This window comes from Phyllostomus discolor, chromosome 6 (assembly GCF_004126475.2).
Source record: "Phyllostomus discolor isolate MPI-MPIP mPhyDis1 chromosome 6, mPhyDis1.pri.v3, whole genome shotgun sequence".
Lineage (NCBI taxonomy): Eukaryota > Metazoa > Chordata > Mammalia > Chiroptera > Phyllostomidae > Phyllostomus > Phyllostomus discolor.
In genome coordinates this window covers 156,982,530-156,998,670 of record NC_040908.2, presented here as the reverse complement: position 1 = coordinate 156,998,670, position 16,141 = coordinate 156,982,530, and the positions used below count along the sequence as shown (strand labels likewise).

General features: G+C 39.7%; 2 protein-coding genes across 3 annotated transcripts; one reads left to right on the top strand and one right to left on the bottom strand.

The window, feature by feature from the left end:
* Positions 1-3,212: 3,212 nt before the first annotated feature.
* On the bottom strand, positions 3,213-9,334 carry LOC114500393 (olfactory receptor 4C12-like). 2 transcript variants are annotated; one of them, XM_036027588.1, is made up of 2 exons: positions 8,552-9,334; positions 3,213-4,506 (listed from the first exon to the last, which is right to left on the bottom strand). In XM_036027588.1, exon 2 carries the CDS (start codon positions 4,460-4,462, stop codon positions 3,533-3,535), a length of 930 nt encoding a protein of 309 aa, XP_035883481.1. In that variant the 5' UTR covers positions 4,463-4,506; positions 8,552-9,334; the 3' UTR covers positions 3,213-3,532. The 2 variants fall into 2 exon arrangements, with proteins under 2 accessions (XP_035883481.1, XP_028372872.1); XM_028517071.2 differs by lacking the exon at positions 8,552-9,334 and adding an exon at positions 6,343-6,460.
* A 3,195-nt stretch (positions 9,335-12,529) lies between these two features.
* On the top strand, positions 12,530-15,285 carry LOC114499004 (olfactory receptor 4C5-like). The gene is given in 5 exon segments (XM_028514967.1): positions 12,530-12,534; positions 14,371-14,765; positions 14,768-14,949; positions 14,951-15,064; positions 15,067-15,285. Coding segments are annotated over 5 exon segments (915 nt in total).
* The last annotated feature ends 856 nt before the right edge of the window (positions 15,286-16,141 follow it).

Here is a 16,141-nt window from a genome sequence, read left to right as displayed (position 1 = left end):
AAATGATAGCTTTGGTGGCTGGAGTAATCTTGGTTGAAGGTTCTTGCTTTACATCACTTTGAATACTTCTTGCCAATCCCCTTCTAGCCTGCAAAGTTTCCTTTGAGAAATCAGCAGACAGTCAAATGAAAACTCCTTTGGAGGTAACTATCTGCTTTTCTCTTGCTGCATTTAAGATTGTCTCTTTATCTTTAACCTTTGGTATTTTAATTATAATGTATCTTGGTGTGGTCCTCTTTGTGTCAGTCTTAATTGGGACTCTCTGTACTTCCTGGACTTGTATGTCTATTCCCTTCACCAAATTAGGGGAGTTCTCTTTTATTATGTTTTCTCAAATAGGTTTAAATTTCTTGCTCTTTCTCCTCTCCTTCTAGCACCCCAATGATATGAGTGTTGGAATGCTTATAGTTGTCCTGGGGGCTCCTCTACACTATCGTTGTTTTATTAGATTCTCTTTTTTTCTTACTATTCTGATTACATGTCTTTTCCTTTCTTATGTTCTAAATCATTCATTTAATTCTGGACTTCTCCATCTACTGTTAATTCCCTGTAAATTGTTCTTTATTGCAGTTAGTGTATCCTTCATTTCTGATTGGATCATTTTTATCCTGTGGAAATACCCATGAGTTCCTTGAGCATCCTTATAACCAGTGTCTTGAACCCTACATCTGATACATTGCTTATGTCCACTTTATTTAATTCTTTTTCTGGAATTTTGATCTGTTGTTTTATTTGGGCCATATTTCTTTGTCTCCTCATTTTGGCAGCTTCTCTGTGTTTGTTTCTATGTTTTAGGTAGAGCTGCATTGTTTCCCTGTCTAGGTAGTGTGGCCTAACATAATAGGTGTCCTGTAGGGTCCAGTGGCACAGACTCTCCTATCACCCAAGCAGGGTACTTGAGGTGTACCCTCTCTGTGGTCTATGTACTCCTTCCTCTTATACTTGAGTCCTGATTGCTGTCAGCAGGTCAGTGGGAGGGATTTACCCAGGCCAGTCATCTGGTAGGACTGGCTGTGACCACTGGTCACCAATCACCTCCCTCCATGGCTTTTGGAGGTGGTTGAGTAGTGGTGCTCTGATGTGGTCTGTAATTATCCAGTGGGTGCACAAGCTCTGGGGTTTCTCAGGTGGCACAGGCCACGGTGAGTCACCATCTGTGTTTTGTCTGGGGACTCCTGGCATAAGCTATAAAGTGATCTGCAGGTGACTGCTGCTAGTCCCAGGCCTGGGGTCACTTAGCAAGAGGCACAGGGGCTGGGCTCAGCTGTTGCTTGTTTGACTGGATTTAGGAAGGTCTGAAGCCTGCACCAAGCCAACCTATTCATATGGAAAAGCCACTGATAACAGCTTGGGTGGGCCCCTAAGTTGGATGAGGCAGGGTGGGGCAAACTGTATGATCCAGGTTGATGGAGTCTTGGATATAGTGCCACCACACTGTGGCTCTGTGGGTAGGGGATGGAAGAAGGCCTCAGAAAAAGAACAATGGCTATTCCTACAGTTCTGTCTGGGAGAAAGATGTCCCCCAGTTCTTGCCCTGATGCTTCAGTTCCTCCCTGTATGACAATAGTGCCCTCAAGCTGCTGCCCTCTTGCTGGAGCCCAAAGGGATGAGTTTCAGTCCGTTTGTATGTGGAGCCCTTCAAAAGGAGATTGCTAAGAATCCCACAGTTTCTTCCACCAACCCAACCCCTACTGACTTTTACAGCCAGAAGTTATGGATGTTATCTTCCTGACTCCTGAACACTGGGTCAGGTGGTCCAGTGTAGGGGTAGGATCCTTAACTCCCTAGATATATCTCTCAATTTTTATCCACCACACATGGATGTGGGACCAGCCCGTTCCATGTCTCCACATCTCCACATCTCCATCCCACCACTCCTCCTACCTCTCTGGATGATTGTGACGTTTTTTAATTCCTTAGTTGTCAGATTTCCATGAAACTCAATTTTATGATGGTTCTGAGTGATAGTTGTTCTGTAGTTTAGTTATAATTTAGCTGTGGTTGTGCAAGGAGGCAAGTTGTGTTTACCTATGCCTCCATCTTGACCAAAGGTCCTTTTTTATTGTTGACACTATTACGGATGTCCCCGATTTCTCCCCTTTGCCCCCACCACCCAGCTCCCACCCAGTCTTCTTTCACAACATTGTTGTCTGTGTTCATGGGCTATGCATATATGTTCTTTGGCTAATTTCTTCCAGCTCCTCCCAATCCCTCCCCTCTGAAATCTGTAGTCCTTTCCATCAATCCATGTCTCTGGTTTTATTTTGTTCATCAGCTTCTTTTGTTCATTAGGTTCCATATATGAGTGAAATCATATAGTATTTGTCTTTCTCTGACTGGCTTATTTCACTTAGCATAATGATCTCCAGGTCCATCCATGCTGTTGCAAAGGATAATGTTTCCTTCTTTTTTATGGTTGAGTAGTAGTATTCCATTGTGTAAATGTACCACATTTTCTTAATCCATTCATCTACTGATGGGCAATTAGGCTCTTTCCAGACCTTCGCTATTGTAAATAACACTGTTATGAGGTACATATATTCTTTCTAATTGGTGTTTCTGACTTCTTAGTATGTATTCCCAGAAATGAAATCCCTGGGTCAAACAGCAGTTCTGTTTTTGGTTTTCTGAGGCAACTCCATACTGTTTCCCACAGTGAGTGATATACATACACTTTAGTTTTAGAACAATAACTCTAGTTACAGTATGGGAAATGGATTGAAGAGGACAAGACAGCCAACAGGAGCACACATTAGGAGGTTACTGTGGTGATCTGGATGGGAGAGAATGGAGACTTGAGCTCTGATGGTGCCAGTAAGGAAGCACAGTTCAGTGAACACTGCTATGTCCAGATCCAGGCTCTTTCATTGGGCCAGTGCTTTCTTGTGACCTGCTGCTGTGTGCTTGGGCTGCCAATAGCTCACACGCTTACCATCCCAGGACTCAGCAGCAGCCAATGAATGACTAGAGCCTTGGTCCACCTGTACCCCCACAGAGTTGTTTCCTGCTTGCCCATGTAGACCACAGTTCCTTGTTCACCACCCTCATCCCACCAGCACCCCAGTGGGTCACTCCCAGATTGCCAGTCCTTTTCTTGCCTATCAGTCTCTGTCTAGGTATCATGAGATAGTTCTTGCCTAAGGCACCCCATGGTACTTCCCTACCCACTGGTCAGTGACTACACCTTTCCCAAAAGAAATCCCAGTGGGAACCAACATCTCAAGGGTATATAATAAGATTATGTTAACACCAATCCAGTAATCTAGATCCATATCTTTTAGCTTCTAAAGATACTTCAAAGTTCCAGGTAATATATCATTATTTATTTGTTAAGAAGCAGTACATTATGGTGATGAGAGACAGTTGGGAGACAGTAACTCTGGATTCCAATCTAATTTTTGGCTCTGTGCTTAAATGGCTGTCTCCAAGTACTACCCAACTTCCTCTTTGAGTCAATGGCTTTGTCCATACATCTAAGAGGCTTGACTGGATTCCCTCTAATACTTCTATTTATAATATTCAATGATTATATTTAATCTTTTTCTGAAGTCACCTTTAACCTCCAGAGCTTCCTCATAGCATTTTTTACCTCAGCATTTCTGAGGGTATAGATTAAGGGATTTAACATAGGGCCCACCATCGTATAAAAGACAGCAACATGTTTATCAACAGGCAGGGTGGTTACTGGACGCAAGTACACAAATATGCAGGGCACAAAAAGTAAGATGACCACAGTGATGTGAGAGACACAGGTGGAGAGGGCTTTGCGCCTCCCCTGCAAGCTATAGTTCTTTAGGGAATGCAAGATCACCACATAGGACACCATCAAAAGGAGGAAGTTTAATAAGCTGATGAACCCACTGTTGGCAGCAACAAAGAGACCAAGAGAGCGAGTGTCCATGCAGACGAGTTTCAACAAAGGGTAGAGGTCACACATGAAATGATCAATTATATTGGGGCCACAGAAGGGCAGCCATACTGTGAAGAGGATCTGAATGGTCGAATGGAGAAATCCTCCAGCCCAGGACACTCCCAACAGGAGACCACACAGCCTGTGGCTCATGATGGTGGCATAGTGAAGAGGTTTGCAAATGGCAACAAAGCGGTCATAGGCCATCACTGTCAGCAGAATGATCTCAGTACCACCAAAAATGTGTTCTGCATAGACCTGAGCCATACAACCATTGAAAGAGATTACCTTCTTCTCATGAAGGGAGTCCATGATCATCTTAGGAGCTGAAGAAGAAGAAGAGATTATGTCTATCCAGGAAAGGTGGGTCAGGAAGAAGTACATGGGAGAGTTCAGAGTCTGGCTGGTAGTAATGGTAACCACAATGAGCAGGTTGCCTGAGAGTGTTACCAGGTATACAACCAAAAATAACAGAAACACTACTTTCTGCATTTGGGGGTTCTGTGTAAGACCTATTAAAATGAATTCAGTCACATTCCTTTTATTCTCCATCGATATCGTATGTGTGATAAAAACTCCAGGAAGAAATGCTTTACCTTTAAAAAGAAGAAAGAAGAAAAAAGTAACTTAAATCATTGATGCTGAAATTCAATATGCCAAGTCTAAGTAATCAACCAGATAAGGTTAATGCAGTCTATTTCCATTTACTTGATGAAGAATACACATATCATTTGATTAAACTTTCAAACAGTATTTAAAACTAAATTTTGCCATTATTTATTCTCACTTTTTGCTGGACCTCAGATGCCTTTATTCTCTATATATTATATGGGAAGGAACCCTTTTTCAGATGATCCCACAAGTGCTTCAATAAGAAGCTAGTCTTAGAGTCTAAACCTCGGGATAGCAGCCTCCCCTCTGGATAATCCACTGCCTCAAAGAATCCTTCCAGGGACTGGTACCCTAGAGAAGAAAGTTGAGTGCACTTCTAATCGCCAACTCTTCTCTGAAGGGAAGAGCCCTTGAAAAAACCAACAACTGACTACTGATATGTTTTTATTACTTCTGGAAGACATGTGCCAAAGGTTAAATTTCATTATTGAAAACAGACACAAGCTTGACTCATTCATCATCATTATTGCATTTATTACTTCAGTTTCTTGCAAACCTTGATGTACTTAGGACATATTTTAAAACACTTCCCTGCTACAGTTTTCATCTGCCTCCTTTTGTCCCACATCACAGAGAAACAGCTTGGTTCTATGTCAAAATTGATGTCTTTAATGCCTTCTGTTAATTGAGAGACTCAAGGCACAGAATCAGTTCTTTTTCTGCCCTGGTTCAAAGGCCATCAGTGTGCTTATTACCACTCATTTTCTCTAATACCAATTTTTTTAAAAGAAAAAAAATGAGAAGCACAGAAAATGTTGATCTAGCTGAATGACCTAGGTCTTTCATAAAACAGCCCACAAATTGAAAAAGCAAAGACCTAAGCAGACAGACTTCCAACCAGAGAAACTTCCATTATTGTTTAAATTTCACATGTTCAAATGCTTTGAAATGCAAAGTTTTATTATAACTCTGCTTTCACCCTTCTTCATAACATGCAGAGATTTATTTTCACACCATGTAGTTCCCATAGTGATAGTTTTTGTGGAGTGCTTACTCTGTACTAGGCACTATACTAAGTACTTTACATGCATTATTTCACTTAATCTTCACAACAGTGCTTTGTGATTGGTACACTGTTATCTGTATTTTAAAGAAAAGCAAACTGCGGGTAGGAGAAGATAAATGACTTGCCCAAAGTCATAATGATAAGAGAAAACAGAGGAACCTATACTCAAATCCAGGATGTCTGTCTCTAGTTTTTTAACATTAAGGCGTCTCCAGTATGGAGCCAGTTTACCTCTGGGAATCAGCAATGTCAGAACTTGGACAAGGTGCTTGATACCTAACACCATCTCTGTGACCACATGAAATCCATGGCAGTACTTTTGCTAGCCTGTCAAATGTTAATGAGTTTGAGGATCCACTGGGCAAGACCCTAGAGTTGTGGTACCTTGGAAATCCTTCAGAACATTGCATTTCATCAACTAATACACTCTTTAAAGATAAGGAGACCAAGGCCCAGAGAAGTAAAGTCCAAGGAAACACAGCTAATTCATTATATCAGATCACAACAACAATACAAATCTTCTAATGCCCAACACACCAATTTCTTCCCACCGCCACATCTTGCCTTTCTTATGATGCCTTAACACAAGCTGTATACAAGGAAAAATCACGCTATGGTGGCAAATAATACTGACTTTCATCTCTTATCTTTAGCAATACTTGCCTTGACTCTCTAAAAGGGTCTGAATTCAGGGATGCAGAAATTCTGTTATATTGTTGGGACTACAATCCATGTAGCAGAAACAAGGTCTTACCTGTTTAGAACAAATCCAAGAAAGTTTGAATAGAATCAGAATAAAACGCGTCTGTGAGCCTGGAGTTTAATATACATGCCCAACCACAGCGGAAGGTACTTCATTTCCTCACAGATCTTGTCTTTTAATGCATCTTCTTACAGATCTCAGTTCTAGGCCCAAAGATTTCCTTTGAGAAACAGAATGCAAATGTTGTCCTTCTCCTCTGTCCTAGGCTAACATGTCTTTTTTTATCATTTCTTCTTTTTATTTCCTTTTTCACAGTTTTATGGTTATTCAAATACAGTTGTCTCCGTTTCCCTCCTCCCTGGCCATGCTCACTTCCCACCCTTGATCTTACCCTCCTTTGGTTTTGTCCATGTATCCTTCATAGATATTCTTGGAAACCTTTCTCCCTTTACTCTCCATTATCCCCTCCCACCTCCCCTCAGGTTATTGTCAATTTCTTCTGAATTTCAATGTGTCTGATTATATTTTGCTTGCTTGTTTGTTTTGTTGATTAGGTTCCACTTATAGGTGAGATCATACGGTATTTACCTTTCACCTCCTGGCTTATTTCACTCAGCATAATGCTCTCCAGATCCATCTGTGCTGTCACAAAGGGTAGGAGCTCCTTCTTCCTTTCTGCTGTGTAGTATTCCATCATGTAAGAACAGTCACATAGGCCAATGGAACAGAATAGAAAGCCCAGAGATAAATCCAAGTCTCTATGCTTGATTAATATTTGACATGGGGCATAAAAGACATAAAGTCATGGGACAGAAACATAAAATGGAGTAAAAATAGCCTCCTCAACAAATGGTGTTCGGGAAGCTGGACAGCTACATGCAAAAAACTGAAACTCAATCACCAACTTACTACCATGCACAAAAATAAATTCAAGGTGCATAAAAGACTTAAATATCAGTCATGACACCATAAATGTTCTAGAGCAGAACATAGGCAGGAAAATCTCAGATATTCCATGTGGCAATATTTTCACTGACATGTCCCCTAGACCAAGTGACATGCAGGAAAGAATAAACAAATAGAACTTCATCAAAATAAAAAGCTTCTGTATGGCTAAAGAAAACATCATTAAAATGAAAAGAGAACCAGCCATCTGGGAAAACATATTTGCAAATGATACTTCAGACAAGGGTTTGGTCTCCAGAATATAGAAAGAACTCACACTACTCCACTCCAGGAAGACAAAAGACCCAATTAAAACATGAGCAAAGGCCATGAACAGACACTTCTCCAGGGAGGACATACAAAGGACCCAGAAATATATGAAAGCATCACTACCCATCACAGAGATGCTAATTAAAACCACAATGAGATACCACTTCATACCAGTGAGAATGGCCATCATAAACAAAGCAACAAACAACAAGTGTTGGAGAGGGTGTGGATAAAAAGGAACCCTAGTGCACTGTTGGTGGGCATGCAGACTGGTGCAGCCACTTTGGAAAACAGTATGGAATTTCCTCAGAAAACTAAATATGGAACTTTCTTTGACCCAGCTATTCCACTGCTGGGAGTATACCCTAAGAATCATGAAACACCAATTCTGAAGAACTTATGCCCCCCAATGTTCAGAGCATCACAACTGACACAAACCAAGTGCTAGAAGCAACCTAAGTTCCCATCAGTAAATGAGGGCATCAAAAAACTATGGTACATTTACACGATGGAATACCATGCTAACATGTCTTGACCACAGTGAATGTCACACTCCCTGTTTCAGCTTCACCTCAAATTTTTCTTCTTTATTCTCATTTGTTTCCCATATTTCCTCCTATCACCACAAATTGGGTTTCCGCCCTTTCATGCCTATAAATTATCAAAGTCAGAGCACTGTTTCAAGGAAATGAGTGATTGTACATTCGCCAGTCTCCGACTATCCAAGTCATCCACCAATGTCCTACCCCTGGAGGAAACCTTCAGTGACCCAAAAGCTCTACTCTGCTGCACTACTACAGGGTCTCATACACCCAAACCTGGAAATTCATTCAGGGATCCATAGGCTGTAAATCTGTTCCTGATTATATAGATATAGTCATGTACAGTGAGAATAGCAAATATTTCTGCAAAATATCCTAAAACATCTGAAAGTGGTCCCCATCAAACATCAGAAAGTAATGCACCAATGATTTTAATTATAAACCTCTTGCTAGAAAACAAATGTAAAAACTGGATTAAAAATAAGCAATTCTGGTTAACTTACCATGGTTGCCTCGGTAGTCTAAGAGAATGCCCAATGTATTTAGAAATAAGAAATAACTACAGATGTAGCTATGCAAACATAATGCTACGTAATGGATATTTTCAAGCCCCTACTGACTGGACAATATTACAGGAAGCAAACAATACAAAAAGGACACAAATTTATCCAAATGGATTCATCAAGCATTTTTAAAGCACAAATGCCTTAAAAATTCAAGTCAAAGGAAAAAATGAGATGTTGAATTTGAAACCCTAAGTCCTCAGGTACTAAGGGGAACTTCGGATCTTCAGCACCTAGCTTTATAGTCACAGACAAGAGACACAAATATTTCTATCACCTAATAACCAACCCTTCTTATTCTGCTTTTAAAAGAAGAAAGCACCTTCTTTTTTAACACACAGATAGGATGCTGACTGCATTAAAGGACCTATCTTTTTATCTAAGGCTTGGCCCTCCCAGGAATTAATTATCTCTTTTTTTTAAATATCTTGCCTTAGGGAAGAGTCAAATCAAAGAACATGTAAAAATGACCCAAGGACAAAGACAATGGTGGGGGTGGGGGAGGCAGAAGGGAGGGATTGAATGTGGGATGGTGGGTGGGTAGGGCAGGGAAGAGTAACAAGGCAGGGGAGAAATGGGGACAACTGTAACTGAACAACAATAAAAAAAGATCTTGCCTTAGACACAGGTATTTGGGAGGATTCCTCTATCAACAACACACCATCACCCAACTGGGTCCTTTTTCTGCATTTAAACTTATGTAGTAACAGCCTATATTCCTGGTCTAGAAGATCATGTGATAAGGCACCCTTCCTATAGGCCCTTGGGTGTCATGAACTGGGACCTGGAGGACTCTCCATGCTGTGTAAACAACAACTGGTTTCCTTCTGGTTGCATGCCCCTGAGGCAATTTCCTCACTGGCTGAGGTCGACAGAGGAGGTTCAGGTACTGAGTCAGTCTCTCAACTGTACTATACACATTCCAGGCCATACTCTGTAGGAATGTTGCAACTGGGCATATTTTCAGGCAGAATGATATGTAGAGTTGAAGGCTAACTGAAGGCTACAATCCTAGTGCCGACTTGTATGGCATGAAAATATAAAAGTAATTTTTATCTCTTTTGTTGATTTTGGGGGGCAGTGTAGGAATTCCACTGGCCATCCAGTGAAAGAAGCCTTACCTAACTGAACAGATTTCCTCAGATGCTCTTCACACATAATGTCCTAGGACAAAGGAGATTTGAATAGCTGTGTACATTCTTCCACCTTGCAAACACATAGTAAAGCAAGTACCCTACAGACTTAGGAGAGGCTGTGGTTTAAATAACATATCCTAAGAGCTCAAGCAGCTGTTATATTTCAGTGTGTGGTTAGTCAGTAGATAGAGCACTGGGAAAAGTAGTAATAATAGTAGCTACCATTACTGAGCATTATGTCATTTAACCTACTCATATGGTGTATTACATTGATTGATTTTTATATATTAAACCAACCTTGAATTCCTAGGGTAAATCCCACTAGATGTATAATCCTTTTTATAGGCTATTGGATTCAGTTTGCTAGTATTTTATTAAGTATTTTTGTATCTATATCCATAAGAGTTAGTTGCAGTTTTCTTGTGATATCTTTGTCTCATTTTGATATCAGGACAATATTGGTCTTATACAATGATTTGGAAAGTACTCCTTTCTTGTCTATTTTTTGGAAGAGTTTATGAAGGACTGGTGTTAATTCTTCCTTAGAAGTATGGTAAAATTCACACTCAAGTGAAGCCATCTGGGCCTTTTGCTTTGTTCTTTTTGTGTGTGTGTGGGAAGTTGTTTTTTTTTTTTAATGGACACTACTAATTCAATCTCTTAACTCATTATAAGTATATTCAGACTATCTATTTTATTGTATCAGTTTCAGTAGTTTGTGTATTACTATGAATTTGTCTATTTCATCTATGTTATGTAAATTGTTCCTGAATGCCTTTGTAATCCTTTTTATTTCTGTAAGGTTCTAGTAATGTCCCCACTTTCATTCCTGATATTAATAGTTGGAATCTTCCATCTCTTTTTTTAGTCAATCTAGCTAAAGTTTTATCATTTTGGTGATCTTTTCAAAAAACCCATTTTTGGGTTTTTCAGTTTTCTATTCTTTATTCTTTAATTCTTATATTTCTGTCTGAATCATTGTTATTTACTTACTTCTATTTGCTGTGGTTTTATTTTGCTTTTTTCCCCCCAGTATCTTCATAAGAAAGGTTAGATTATTGGTTTGAGATCTTTCTTCTCTTATTGACATAGGCATTTATAGCTATAAAAACCATACAAAGCACTGATTCATATGTACCCCATAGGCTATGGTATGTTGTGTCTTCACTTTTATTCATTTCAAAGTATTTTCTAATTTTCCTCAGGATTTCCTTTTTGACTATTGAAATGGCCCTCCTACATGGTCACTGCTGCACATGGCATCTGTCTGAGGGGTGTGCCCTGCCTGTTGCTGGTGGAAGAACCAGAGTCTCTAAACTATACGCAGCCAGTCTGAAACAGCATCTCCTCCCTCACCACCCACAGTGCATGTGGCACATCACGGAATCAGTGTCTAAGGCACAGGTGGCAAACACAAGGGCCTCGGTACAAATCCAGCCCTCTACCTCATTTTATCCAGGCCCAGCACCTTGTTTCTACACTGCAGCAGCACCAAGCTCTCACTTAACTCTTAAGGAGTAGTTATATTTACACAGTCCTAAAATTGCATTCAGCCCTTTGAAGGTAACCACAAGGCCGATGCGGCCCCTGGTGAAAATGCATTTGACACCCCTGGTCTAAGGCTCTACAATAATGTAATTGTCAGAACTCTGGCTTAGAAAGTAGATCAGTTGGCATTTAAATCAGAACTCTCCCAAATATTAGCTTTTTTGACCTTGACCAAATGATGCTCACTGTGAGCATCAATCTCCTTAAACATAAAACAGAATTATTAATTCCTCCCTCATGTGGATTATGTGAGAATTAGATAAAACACCACACTTGGCAGAGTGACATTATTTATTTGTTCTCATTGCATTCACATTTCCTTTATCTCTTACAACTTCTCATGGATTTTCAACTTCACTGTCAGGTTTTTTTAGTAAAAAGAAGATCAAACACCCGGAGAAACATTTCAGAATTATAATGACTTATGAATCAGTATTTAGTACTTTAAAACTTGGTCTTTCTTCTTTCCTAATTTCTGTATTTGCCCAGATTTTACCAACTATAAAAGTAAAGAAGATAAGATAAATGGGTGGATAGATAGGTGATAGATTAGATGATTAATAGATAATTAGATAGATGAATTGAGACAATTCTTGCCAAAATCCTGAACTGTTCACACCATGAGTTCTGATTTCCTAGAACAGAAAATGACAACATACAGTGAGCCCTTTACTCTATGCCAGGAACTAATCTTAGCGCCTTACATGCTTTATCTCATAGAACCCCCACAGCAGTCCTGTGATAGGTACCAGTATCACCCCCTTTTTGTGGATGTGGGAATTCAGGTGCAAAGAGGCTGAGGAATTTGCCCAACATAATATAGACAAAGAAGAGCCAGCAAAACTCTTACTCTTCAGCTTGATTCAGATTTTTATTATGAAAGAACAGTTTCTCTAGCCTCCATGTGTCTATCCTCAGGGCATTAACAGTAGAATAGGAGTTCTGCACGGACTTAGGGGTTTTCACGTGTTATGTGCACAATCTTCCCTATAACTGTGAGGCAGGTATTATTGAGACTGTTTGATAGACTCTGTCTGGCTCATGCACCCACACTCCCACAATTAAAACACTTTGTGCTTTAGGTGCCAGACTCTAGAATCACTTCCTAAATAGAGAGAGCTGCTAACCCAGCTTAGCTGGCTCTCCCTTGTCCCCTTGCTCCCATCTAATGTCTTCTAGATGTCTCATGTTTTGTCTGACAATTATCTTTTTATTATTTTCCCCTATTTTAATCATGGTGTGAGTAGACCTTTTCGTAAAAACTATTTTTATGACAATGGCAATCTCTTATAGTTGTTGCAAGTATTTTTCCAGTGTATCCCATATTTTTCTTTGGCTGAACCCATTAATTTTGTCCTGTGTTTATACCACTGTACTTCACTTAAAGTGCTCTTTCCCCATCCAGAGTTTAGATGTATATTTACTTCTATGTTTTTCTGTTTTTGAATAGATCTATGTTTTATTTGAAGACTTTAATACGTACTGCTTGGGTAATTTTTTTCTTTTCTCTCTTTCTCTTTGCTTTTTTTTTCTTTTTTGGTGATGGCATTAGGAGGAGACACTTTATTTGAAAACTTCCTATCCAATTATTGAAAAATATCTTATGAACTATGCATAATGTTCTTTTGAATATCATTTTTAAATAATGACCTTCTGCAATTTGATTATATTTGCTTCTTCTTGAGATATCTGTGCTCAATTTTATTTGTACTTTTTAAGTACTAAAAAACTTTTGAATTTATTTATCAAGTTCTATATTTTTCTATTGCCTGATGTACTGACATCTGTATTCAACCTTTTTTCTTAGTATAATTGGTTGTTTTTCTAATTTTTTAAGTTGAATAATTAGTTGATTTATTCCCCCTTTGTTTCTCCTCTTTCTTAACTCTTTCTTGGTATTATAACAATCAAATATTTCAAGAATAATAATATGTGAGTTTTTTATTTCTATTCTTTTAGCAAGAATTTGGAGTGTGTGGAAAGCTATATGTTTTGCCTTTAGGGTAAAACTTTGGCCTGTGTGATAATTATGTTCTTTAGATCTTCTATGCCATTTGTTATTTTTCCTATCTCAAATATGAGAAAGTTTAGGCACAGTAGACTAAGATCAGTACACAACATCATATGGCTACTACTCAGTGAAAAAAAATGAAAAAAAAAACTAGTCTTTCTGACTATAAAGAAGACACTCTGTCCAACAAATTGCCTCCTCCTTGCTTTCAATGTACCTGTTTGGTAAAGAGATCCCAAGCATTTTTCTAACCTTCCTTAGACAGAGTTTTGATTCGCAAAATGACCCTGAGACCTAAACGTGACACAAATTCTCCAAGTAGTGAATTCTAACGTTTCAAATAAATCTGGGGATTCCGCACTGCCTCATGCTGCCTGCTTCATCCCCTGCAGGAAGCTCTTCTTCCTTCCGGTGTGATGCTGCCCTTAGACAACAGTGTTTAAATGTAGTATAAGCTCACAGTCTAACTGCCTGGTATACCTTGCTGGACCCTCAAACATCCACTCACTTCAGTTTTTCTGGAATGTGACTACATCATTCCTAATTTCAAATTGAATTCACTTGATGTTTTATATTCACCCTGAAACAAATTAAAAATAATAGGAATAATGAACTCTGAGGTTTAGCCTCATCAGCACAAGTGACTAGGTGAGAGGCCTGTGAGAATAGGCTTGAATTCAAGCCTCTGCTCACTATGGGTCCTCTCTTTATCCCTGCTTTTCTTTGGGGTAAAACACTGTGGCAATTGCTGGCAGAATATTCATTCATATACAATTACAGGAAAGATATCTGGAATGTCGAATCATAAAGCTGTGTTATGTATACTCTTGTATGAATGAGTACGGGAAAGGAGGTAGCAGAGGGGTGGGCTGATAGAGAGTGTTATGTGTTCATTATGTAACTAATAATATGACCCAAATTTAACTTGGGTTTATCTGCCTGAGGTTTCCATCAGTCTTATAGAAAACAGCCCTAACAGAAATTATGTGCTTGATCAAAATTTATCTGCCACAATTGCAACCCCTGTGCTATTCACAGATAAATCAAGTATTCAAATGCTAAAGTGGATTCGTGGAGCGAAGGAACAACGTGAGAGAATTCGCCCTGCTTGGCCAGACACAGAACCCACACATGAAAAAACTCTTGTTGGCTGTGTTTACAATCATCTACTTTCTCTCTGCGTCCAGCAACCTACCCATTGTAGTGACAGTCACCGCCAGCCAAGCCTTGAACTCCCCCGTGTATTTTGTTCTTTCTTTCTTGTCTTTCATAGATGGCTGCTACTCTTCTACCGTGGCCCCCAAAATGGTATTTGACTTACTCACTGAAAAGAAAACTATCTCCTTCAGTGGGTGCATGACTCAGCTCTTTGCTGAACATTTCTGTGGAGGAGTTGAGATCATCCCCCTCCGGGTGATGGCCTGTGAGCGCTACGTGACCATCTGCAAGCCCCTGCACTACCAACCACAATGAACAGGCACGTGTGTGTCCTCCTGGTGGCCATGGCCTGGGCCCAGGGATTTCTGCATGCTCTGATTCAAATTCTTTTTATCATCTGGCTGCCTTTCTGTGGCCCCAATGTCACTGACTATTTCGTCTGTGATCTTCTCCCTCTGCTAAAACTCTCCTGCTCTGACACTCGCATCTTTGGGACTTTTTGTTACTGCCAACAGTGGACTGAGGTGTATGTTCATTTTTTCTGTTCTCATCTCTTATGTCCTCATCCTTTGCTCCCTAAGAATGCACAGCATGAAAGAACAATGGAAGGACAACAGAAGGCTCTCTCCACCTGCACCTCCCATGTTACTGTAGTTGTCTTATTCTTTGTACCCTGTATATTTGTGTACCTTCGGCCAATAATCATTTTTCCTATTGATAAAGTTCTGGCTGTGTTTTATACTACGGTAACACCCATGTTGAACCCTTTAATCTACACCCTCAGACACTCAGAGGCAAAAAATGCCATGAGGAAGCTCTGAAGCCAAAATGTAAGCTTCGGTGACAATTCACATGAATAGAGAAGTAACAACAAAATCCATTCATATTTTAAGAACAAGTGTGACTAATAGAAAAGATCATGGTCTTAAAGTCCAAATAATGTTTTGAGTTTAAGTGGATTTCCCCCCTTGCTTTCTAAAACCTTCAATAGTTTCTCTTTCATGAAACATTGTTATTTGGTTAAATGATGGCTAAGATTTCTTACAATTAGAAACTTCTTGCATTTACAAATTATCCATCAAAAGGGAACTGCCAATCAACATAAAAATGTCACATGTATAGACAATCACTGAATTTATGCATTCAGTAGAGTAATAATTTAAATTAAAAGAGTCAGCTGAAGCATAATGAAAATTGTGCAGATACTCCTACAGCCTGCAGAGATACCACCAGAGCACAGGGTATGCTGGGAACTGTAGTTCCTGACAGAGAAGTCTAAGGTCACTGCTACTGTCATTCACTAACTGTGATTACAGGAGGGTCAAACATCTGCCTCAGCCTCACTTCACTTTAAAACATGTCCTAAATGCCATCCATTTACAAGTAGGGCCAGCAAAACAATGAGTTACTCTCTCAGCAAGGATTCATAATGTGGACAATGAGCAGGCACCTGGACATTAAGAGCTAGCCTATCATCAACTCCCTATTATGAGATAAAAATTCCCTTAAATATCTCTGCAGTTATATATGGGGAGCTGCTTAGAGTGATTTGAGATCTGAGCAGAACTTGTTTCAAAAGCTCTCACGAATGGCGAATCCTGTCCAGTGCTGGTAAGGGAGAGCCCAGCGCCAGAGGCCAAAAGAACTATCTCTGGACAGAGTTTGTGATTCCTGGGG